At 46.0% G+C, this 10129-nt stretch overlaps 1 protein-coding gene across 1 annotated transcript in view; it reads right to left on the bottom strand.

Annotated features, from left to right (window-relative positions):
• Positions 1–1245: 1245 nt before the first annotated feature.
• LOC146176055 (uncharacterized) overlaps positions 1246–10129 on the bottom strand; it is a 34280-nt gene continuing 25396 nt past the window's right edge. The window contains exons 8-10 of the mRNA XM_084581244.1: positions 9861–9926; positions 7184–7282; positions 1246–1271 (exon numbers count right to left, since the gene is read on the bottom strand). Coding sequence (XP_084437370.1) covers positions 1246–1271; positions 7184–7282; positions 9861–9926 — 191 coding nt within the window. The remainder of the gene's footprint in view (positions 1272–7183; positions 7283–9860; positions 9927–10129) is intronic.

Raw genomic sequence — 10129 nt, 5'->3', positions numbered from 1 at the left:
AAAAAAAATAAAAAGAAAATCCGTGACAGTGTTCCTCATTTCTGTCCTTACACTCTTTTTTGCCCCTGTTTTAAATACCGTTTATTTGTGACTTGAAAATTCAAGCACTCTGTCTCTCTAGTGGTGTATAAAAAGCGATCGAGGGAGTAAGACAAGGAAAGTAATTCAGACTTTCACTGAACTATGGTCATTCTCACAACTGATTTCGAGTGGAAGCAGGTTTTGCTTTAAATAAAGATCAGCGGATGAAGTGAGGGGGAAATGAGCACACAGAGGTGCAAACGTACAGGAGTAGTATCATTCAGAAACTTTATTCGGGGCACAAATTAAGCGCCCAGTGTATAGATAGGTGGCCGCCGTTCTGTCTTTTGCAGCTTGGCTCGGTTTAAATTTTGGGTTTATTATGCGCGTAAAAGACAGGCGTCGAGTAGCGCCGAGTTACCATTACGAGTTACGAGTTACCGAGTTACCCCCCCCCCCCCCCCTCGCTATTCCCCAAAGGTAATTGCATCAATGCCTCTCACTAGTACATTTCGCGATGAGCTAGAGAGTGTGGCTCCCTCTCGCCCCTAGCTTGATAGCCTGTGCCGCGCTAAGGGCTCACCAGAGCGCCGAGAGGTGGCTCTAAGTTACCAAAGGAAAAAAGGAGAACGAAAAGGAGCAGCCGTCTTGAAACACGAAGGAAGCTTCCATAACGCCAGCAAAAAAAGCGAAACACGTATGTATACTAGGGTATACATACGTGAATAAACTCCAAAAAACTGAAAAGTAAGACCTGAATAGGCACTCTGAAGAGAAAGTTCTCCCGAAAACTACGCTGCGCTGTAACCTTACATCTAAGACTCCGGCAAAGCTACCAACATTACAATCCTCGAAAATTATAAATTTCCTCTACCATTTATGCCCCCAAATCTTTTACCCCATAAGAAATGCAAACGATGTTCGACCTTCTGAACCCTCTGCAAGCCGTAAAATTCGCGCAGAAATTAAACCACGCAGCAGGGCAATAAAACGTCCCTGTTTTGCTCCATGTTGGGCGCGAAAATCCGGGAACTCATTTTTACCCTTCACTCTAAGAGTCGTCGCTTGTATAATGCAATGCTAGCCGCATCACAGTACGCGTATCAACGCAAGCTGAACTCGCAAGGCTTCTGGCCCTAGAACCAAAATTGAGGCCATAAGCGGGAAGCCACCTCGGTTAACTCTCTCAGTTTATTGTCCCTTGCGCCGGTCGTCGACGTCTGGCTACTTTTCAGAGTCTTCCTCGGGTTCTGCAAAGAAAAAGACAGAGTTGCAGTTAGAAACCCGCACGTGCATCACTATACTGCGAAAGAGCACTGAGTCCATGTAACAAGCCTGTTTACTGGGTTTTACTGTTCAGCATTGCATCTTTCTGTAGTGCCGTATATCTGTCTCACATGATGCAAGTCTGTGTGGCATTCCTTTAGAGCCAGCAAATGCCTAACATTGCACTAGAAACATGCAATGAGAAATGGCCGTGTTCTTGAAGCTATGTAAACTGCCATAAATAAGCACACAAATCCCATTCATTACAGGCGAAGTGCCCCGCATCTATCCACAGTCCCCCATTCCCAACCAATTTGACAGTATACAATGACGTCCTGATGTGTCACTTAAGGCAACTCCTGAAGCGACATTAAAGCCCGACGCTTATCTTTAGGCTTGGCACACTTGTAGATCTCCCTCATCGTAAACTACGAGCGCCACTTGTGAAAATATCGTACCGGTTACCAAGCTGTCAGACTTCTTGCTATAAGAGCCCAGCACATCCTAAGATAAGGTCGACGCCAACGCTGCATTTTCCATAGTTGTGAACTACACGAAGGTAACAATGCCTGCCAGCAATCAGTAAGCTGCCATTGGACTCAAGAAGAGCCATTTATTGCTGGTGAGAAATTTGGAGTCAAAGAAAAAAAAAAAAAAGGAAGGAAGGAAAGTACTATTGCTGGACACTCAATTCAAACTTCTGACGTCAAGATCGAAAGGACTCGGTGATCATCGGCTGCTAATGAACAATGTCTGGAATTCATTCCATAGTTCACCTCGGTAAATGGCGGTTACCTAAACTACATTTTTTTTAGCTTAATGCCTGAAAAATGAACCTTTTCTCCTTCTTAGTGATAAAAATCTGTCGCTAGAACGTGATGACATATCGATATTGGCCATCTGCACTCATTGTCCCCGGTGCACCAGCAGCGGCAGCTCTACAATACTCTTAGGAAAGAATTGGCAGCGACGCACGACGCAAAGGCTTACCCGCTTTTGACTTCTCTTCTGAAAAGGAAGTGATTCATTATTATGATTTTTTCTGCCTTCGAATCCGCCTTTTCTGCCTTCGATTTTTTCTGCCTTCGAGTCAGCAGACTACACATAGTATGCGTTCAAAGGTTGCCGTTTTTTGTTTTGTTTTTGTTTTTTCATCATGCTACGAATCATGTGCCCAGAGTCGCACGTGTGCATGTAACAACGACAGCTTAGCTACGTTCATAGCAGGACCAAGGTTTGCTATAGCAGTGTCGGCAAACTATGTCTGCAAATTTCCTAATTTCATCAACCAATAACTGCCCCCCGTCTCTACTAGGTTTATTTTTTCGGGAAATGTACTCCAATATCCTATTGACATCTTCGATAAGCTTGTGCCGGAGATGTCTCGCAACTATAAGGCGCTGCGCAGGCGCCCGTAGTATAGGAAGTATTCAGGTGACTTCACAGGCGCCAATTTGTGGTGCAGAGCTCAGCTTTAGCAGTGAAAACCGGAAAAGGAAATGATAAGTCTATTTATTATGCCTGCAGCCTTTCGCCTTGTTTCAAGCACCACAAGATGACCGCCACTGTGACTTAGAGGCATACTTCCTTAGTGGAGAGCTTCGTGCACGGTACAAGAAAAAAAAATAGGAGGTAAAATAACGCACTGATGTCATTTATCAAAGATTGACACAGATAAGGCGTTAGTATAGTTACGAGCACAGCCGACGAAGGTGAACACATCCAGACTCCCAAACACTTCCAGACATCCAGAACACATCCAGACATTCAGACTAATAAGCTCTGGGACCTACGCCATGGCAGGACCTGCCGCCGCCATTCTATCGACCTTTTAGTGGATGTGGCCTCAGAACATGTGGGCGGGATCGCTAACTTGCCGACGATCTAAACATGACTATTATCTGTTGTCCGCGTGCTCCGTTCATGTCAATTTCACCTTATTGATTTTTAAGCCAGGACGTTACCTCGAATTAACCAGAACGATCCTGATTAGTCCAGCCTCGAAGAGAGAACGTAGGAGGCTAATAAGGAAGCCACTCATGAACGAATTCTAAGTACCAGGGAAAGTAGAGAGGTACCATAAATTGACCTTCACTGTCAAGTAGGTGTATACTCCCTATAGTGGAGCGCTTCGCGCACGTATGCAAATAAAAGGACAAAATAACACACTGCTGCCATTTATCAACAATTGTGTAACGGGCTGTTGAGGCGCTAGTATAGTTGCGAGCACCGCCGACGAAGATGAACACATCCAGACTCTTAGTAAGCTCTGGGACTTACGCTACGCCTTATAAGGAACAGATTCAACTCCTTAAACAAGTAAGAGATCTTTACAAGCCAAGGAATTATTGATCACCTCACAAACATCATTACAGTTGAATACCGCCACAACGAATACCGCCACAACGAAATTTCCGCGACAACGAATAATTTTTTATTCCCCGCGAGTATCCTATAAGAATTAATGGCCTAAATTTCTCTGCACAACGAACCATTTTTGCAGAGCGTTTCCGCTTCAACGAAATTTTCGCGTTCAAAATCGAAACCGAAACTAGTTTTATTGGCGAGAAGTTCAAGTCAAATCCAAAGCCACATTAAGCATGAAATCACGTGATTGCAGTTCCGCCATTTTGGCTTTGTGTCGTGGTCGCGTTGTTCACTCGCTGCCTTTCTCTTCGACAACGACGAGTTTTCATCCGCAGGACACGATGGCAACGCAAGTGAAAAAACGCAAAACTCTTTCCCTTGAGCAAAAAGCTCAAATAATCGCCCAAGCAGAAAGCGGAAGGAAGAAAGCGGCAATTGCTGAAGACTTCGGAATTCCTGCAAGTTCGCTGTCAACGATTCTAGGCAATAAGGACAGCGTGAGAATGGCACTTGCTTCAGGCACATCCTCGAAGCACAAAAAGGTGACGCGGCCCCTCCATGAAGAGTTGGACAAAGCAGTGCATGCGTGGTTTGTGGAAGCACGAGCCAGCAACGTCCCCCTGTCCGGAAGCATCGTCCAGCAGAAAGCCTTGAACTATGCATGCCTACTTGGCATTGATGATTTTAAAGCCAGCATTGGCTGGCTAAACCGTTTCAAGGCCCGCCATAACATCGTTGGAAAAGTGTTGTGCGGCGAGTCAATGTCAGCAGACGTGGACGGAGCAGCTGCTTGGAAGGCGAGTAACATGGCCGGAATTTTAAGCAACTTCGCGCCTGCAGACATTTACAACGCCGACGAGACCGGGCTATTCTACGAGATGTTGCCGGCTAGGACGCTCGACTTCAAGGGGCAGCGCTGTCACGGCGGCAAACACAGCAAAAAACGCATCACAGTGCTGCTTTGCACAAACATGGATGGCTCGGACAAGCGTCCGCCGTTAGTCATAGGCAAAAGTGCCAAGCCGCGCTGTTTTAAGGGAACTCGTAGCCTACCTGTGCAGTACAAGGCGAACAACAAGTCATGGATGACCCGCGCTATTTTCACCGAGTGGATGATGGCATTCGACCACGACATGAAGCGGCAGGGCCGTAAAGTTTGCTTGCTTTTGGACAACTGTTCAGCGCATCACTCCGACGAAGTCAAGCTCACTAACACGGAGCTGAGGTTTTTCCCTCCCAATTGCACGTCTGTGTTACAGCCTCTCGATCAGGGCGTGATTCTTAGCCTGAAGCGCGCTTACCGCGGGAGGTTAATTCAGCGGCTGCTTTTTAACACTGAAACCGGCCGAGACACGAAGGTGGACTTGTACGTGGCACTGAAGATTATGTCTGCTGCCTAGAGCACACTGGGGAGCTCAGTAATTGTGAACTGTTTCAGGCACGCCGGATTTGCCGAAGGTCAACCCGTACACTCTGCTGGCCTAACACCAGGCGTTACAGACGACGACGAAGAGGCGTCACCGGCTCCGGGGATCGCGGCCGCCTGGAAAACGCTGGGAGAAATAGGAACCGTGCCGCCTAATCTCGAGCTCGACGAATACATCGGCGCTGACGCTTGTGTTGTTGTTCACGAAGATGTGAGTGATGAGCAGATCATAAAAGCTGCCCGGAATGATAAGGACTCTGCCGATGAAGAAGACGACGACGTACAGGAAGCGCCGGCTGCGGCAACCGCCGTACAGGTGATGGACGCTTTTGATGTCATCAGGAATTTCGTTGCTGTCCGAGACGACGATGTTGCAATGGGTTTGCTGACCGAGTGCGAAAATCGCGTGACGGCGTTGCTCGCCGTGAAGCGTAAGCAAACCAAGCTTACAGATTTTTGGCATTAAACGCCTTTGCTGCTGCTTGGGCAATTCTTTCTGCGTTTCACGTCAAATTTTTGCGATAACGAAGTTCCGCGAGAACGAATTTTTTTTCGTGCACCGTGAATTTCGTTATAGCGGGATTCAACTGTACAGGTTGCTTAGCAGAAGTGAGGGTAAAGGTAGCCGGACATGATGCTGGTAAGTTCTTTGCTCAAAAAATCTGCACATGAACACTCGCTACCCTTGCAGCTTGCACACAAATCTAAGCCTTGCTCTTTTGCCAGGAAGGGCGTGTACTACATCTTGCATTATTTTTTTTATTTAGTTGTATTTCGCAACTTATTTATCGTATATTAGTTTGTGGTGAACTGCAGCGAGCACTGAATATATTTTGCGCAACGACTGACGACCAATATTATGCAAATATAATTTGCCATATAACTCTTCTGCATAGCTTAGAAAAAAGAAATTATGTGGTCTCTCGTGAACTTCATAAGTCCCGGCATTTAGATGTTGCTTTTTTTTTTAAGTTAATTTTGCCCCTTTTCGAAAGTTTTGCAGATCATTTCGTGAGAAATTGGTCGATGGTATTTTCTTAAGCTAATTGAGGACATCAGATTGCTTCCGCTTAATATTATTAGTAGTAAAACACTTGATATCCCTGCGCTTTCACCCACGCCGCAGTTGTATTCGAATACACTGTGGCTACTCTTTTCACTAATGACATGCTTTAGTACGCAAAAGGAAGAGGGAGGGGGGGGAGGGGGTCACTGCTAATGTGGATATGATATTTTAAGTAGTCGAGGACCAATTCCTATTGCCTACAACGCATTTTACCATGGTGTTCGTTAGCTGACTCAAAACAACTCTAAACTTTAAAAAAGTTAGTGGACAGGCTTTCGTAAGGGCTATATACAACTGCTCTTATTCCAACAGTCAATATGATGGTACAGAAATGCGCCAGATATGACAAACGCCTGTGCAGAGTCTGCATAAAATACGAGAAAGCATTTTCACTACAAACTTCGACAGCCATGCAGGTATGAAAATTCATCTACTGTCATTCGAACCACGAGAATGGAGCAATCAGGAGGGTAAAAATGAAACGGAATGTATCGGGTAGGTATTCTCGTATAGTGCATGCAAGTTAATCAGTGTCCCTTAACTTTAGAAAGGAACACCTGACATGTAGAAGGGAAAATGACAGGTGTAAGCAAATCTCACTGAAACAGTTCAATATGCTTGGGTAACGGTGGAAGAATAACCCGTAATTTAATCGCAACATTATTAGAAAGGAGGAAGCAAAGGGTCAGAAAACAGGCGTAATTAAACGAAATTCTTGCTGAAAAGACTATTGAGCATGAACAGGCCAAGTAACTATAATCAGTGGTCGTTAGTGGCAACAGATGGGACTCCAAAAGAAGGTCGGAAGTCCGGTTTGACGGATGAAATTCGTGTCCGGCAACAAGGATACCACAACTGGCACACGAAAGGGTCAATTCATGAAAAAGGCTGATGATAATTATGGTCCTTTTATCTTGTTTTGCTTTAATAGCTTTATGAGTTGTTTCGGATTCTTTTAATCTTTTGTTCTTCATTTATAGTTACAGCTCATGATTCGCTCAAGCGCTAGCGAGACGCCACACAAAGACACTACTTACCACCCTCCGCCTCCTCCTCCTCAGACTCCTCTTGCTCCGGAGCCTCCCGCTGCTTGGAGCTCTTGGCGGACTTCGCCGGTTTCGCCTTCCCTGCCGAGGCTGCAAATGTGGACCGTGAGCTTCAGGCAACAACATGAGAAGCTATGGTGAAAAGTAAGAAAGGCTAAATCCGGTTACGCCAAGGAAGTGCACTAGAAGTACTGGTTTCGCTCAAGCATGTTTAGGTCATGGTCAAAGTTCAATGAAGTCAAATTAAGGTCAAAAGTCAGGTCATAGTCGGTCCTTGGTCAGTGCTAGGCTAGGTTACACCAAACTTAATTTTAATTACCTCGCTTCAAAGGGCAAATATCAGCACACGCAAAAATTGAAGGGCCAATTAGTGCAGTTAGGTTAAATGCGAGTTCAGTGTACTAGCGCTTCGGGTTCGGGGCTCATATTTGCATTAAATAGCGTCGTAATCTACCACATTGCGTGTGTGACCACCCGACATAAAACCGTGCTTCAACCAAACTGAGGAATATGCCTGCATAGCCTAGGAGTATCGACATTCAGGAGTCCCGGTGTGTTAGATTTTCGGCATCTGCCCTAGTTGTCCCAGGGAAGAAACAACTACCAAAATTGCTGCTCTTGCCAATTTGGCCCTGACATGTGGTCAAACGACTAAAACAGCAGACCAGTCACGGCATGGGCACATTTGTTCTGCCAAGGGCGAATGTGGGTTCTAACAGCCTGCTAACTAATACCTGCAAGAAGCGGACAAGCAGAGATCACTCAAATCGACGAATCAGGTCTGTAGTTCTAGCGTATCGCTAGAAAAAGGAACACTAAACTTGGCCATTGTTTTACACCTTTTTAAATGCGACTGGCTGAGCCTCTTAACGCTTTGTACGAATGTTAGTCCGGGGGGAGGGACTAACCGTAGCTGAGCTCCCATTTTCGCAGCGAGTCCAAGGGACTAATGGCTGCTCTTTTCGGGACTAATGGTTGCGTCAACTCAAGCAGTCACCGAAAGCACTAACACTTCCGGCACACAGTGCCCTTTCTGATTTGAACTAACGTCAGGAACCATTTGATGCAATCAACCACTCATCTGCAAAGGGGCCTGTTCCCAGCCTCTTTTTCGTGGTTGTGACCCACGGAGGAAATAAAGGGTCTATAGAGGCAATAGTACCACGTTCGTAAAGCCGGGAGAGCGCGTAGCGTGACTTCACGGGGATAAAACGTCCTCGCTGTTCCCCCTCACCGAAGCGAAATAAATTCGTCAAAATAGAAGCATATGTCCTTAATACCTCCAAAAGAAATCTTACGAAAGGGCACTGAACAAGGATAGAGGGGGAACCTCAGTTCGTCAGCCAAGCCAACGTTTCGATAAGTAGTACTGTGCAGCCACCTTCCTCTCGGTCTACCCTGGATGTAAAACAAATCTTGTCATTAACTCTATGCATCCTCCCGAGATCTTACACTCTCCATAACAGATCGGCTGAGATTCTACTATTTGCAAGTATTGCCGCTGCAAAGCGATGGGCTTCGAGCTCCACCCGGTACTGGCAGCTCCTAACACGCAAACCAACAAGTACCCGCTAACTGCTCTATGGGTCTTGAAGCGCAATCGAAACACTCTCCTTCATACCTCAGAGAAGATACCATATTTTTTTTATTATTATTTTACTTCCGATCGTCCAAGTTCGTCAGCCATCTGGGACCCGGATCACGCATACATTGTAAATTACGTACAATCCGCCTCTTTCACGAAATGTGGGGCCCTCTGGGAGTGGTTGAAAATTCGTCTGCTACTGGTTGAAAACGTGCTTGGGAGACGTAGCCGCCAGTGAAATGGCGATCTGTGGTCTTGACAGCTACCGCCATCTATCGCATACGTCTATCACGAATATTAACTGTACATGGCCTCCGAAATCAGTTCCAGCTGCGACGATCCCGGAGGCCAAGAACTGCGCATGCGCAGCTGGGGCTGGTGATTTGTTTTCAACCAGGGGAGAGACCCGCATGCGCACAGCGATCTTGTGAAAAAGGCGGATCCCAGTTGAAACGTCTGTCATGCATTTACCTAATCCAATTTGCCTCGATAAACTAGCGCCACGTCAAGTGAAAAACTACATTGTTTTTAACATTGTCACAAACTAGCACGGTTGGAGCTCTTCCACAAGTACGAGTTGCTGCGCGATGGTTCTTCGCAGTCAAAGTTTATGCCGCATTTCTGTCTTAGGTAGATCATTCACACCTCGTGTACACTGCAGATGAGAGGAGTAACTCCCCATTGCAGATTGCAACACAATCGAAGCACATCAGTAACTAGAACTTCCTTCTTCTATATGTTTCTTTTTTTTTTTTCAGCGATATTCTTCAATGCAATTAGAGCTCAGGCCTCTCCTTTCATAAGCCTACCAGGACCCCTGCATCAACGTTACCCCTAGACCAAGCAGGCATATAAAGAGGGGCTTTATATGTGACTAAGCTTTCTTTGTTCCTGTGGTGCATTAGGCAATGTTTTTATAGTGTTTGCTTTTCTGGCATGATAACGAGAATTCACTTGCATTCGCTTTCTTCGTTTGCTCTAAAAACCCCGTAGTCATACTGGATCAACCAGGAAAAAGAAAGGTGGCGTCGAAAGACTGGCGCAACCTTCCGAATTGCCTCGCCAATACGCGGCGCCACTTACCTGCTTTCTTTGCCTTGGGAGCGTCACCTTCCCCTTCATCCTCGTCCTCATTTTCTGCTGGAGCATCTGAAGGTTTTGAAATAAATAGTTTCACAACTTTACGAGAATAGTTGTAGACAGTGAGAGCGGTGGAAGGCAATGGACCTTGTAAAGGGACATTGCATTAAGCCGCCTGATATGTTTTGTGGGTGAATGGCTGTGTTTAGCTGGAGCTTCAGCACCCAGGCTAAGTCTACAACACCTGTACTGCAAAGCGTTTCATGGTTACG

This window comes from Amblyomma maculatum, chromosome 10, assembly GCF_055883805.1.
Source record: "Amblyomma maculatum isolate TAMU_Amacu chromosome 10, ASM5588380v1, whole genome shotgun sequence".
NCBI classification, from domain to species: Eukaryota; Metazoa; Arthropoda; class Arachnida; order Ixodida; family Ixodidae; genus Amblyomma; species Amblyomma maculatum.
The sequence above is the reverse complement of the archived record's forward strand: the minus strand, read 5'-3'. Positions and strand labels throughout refer to the sequence as shown.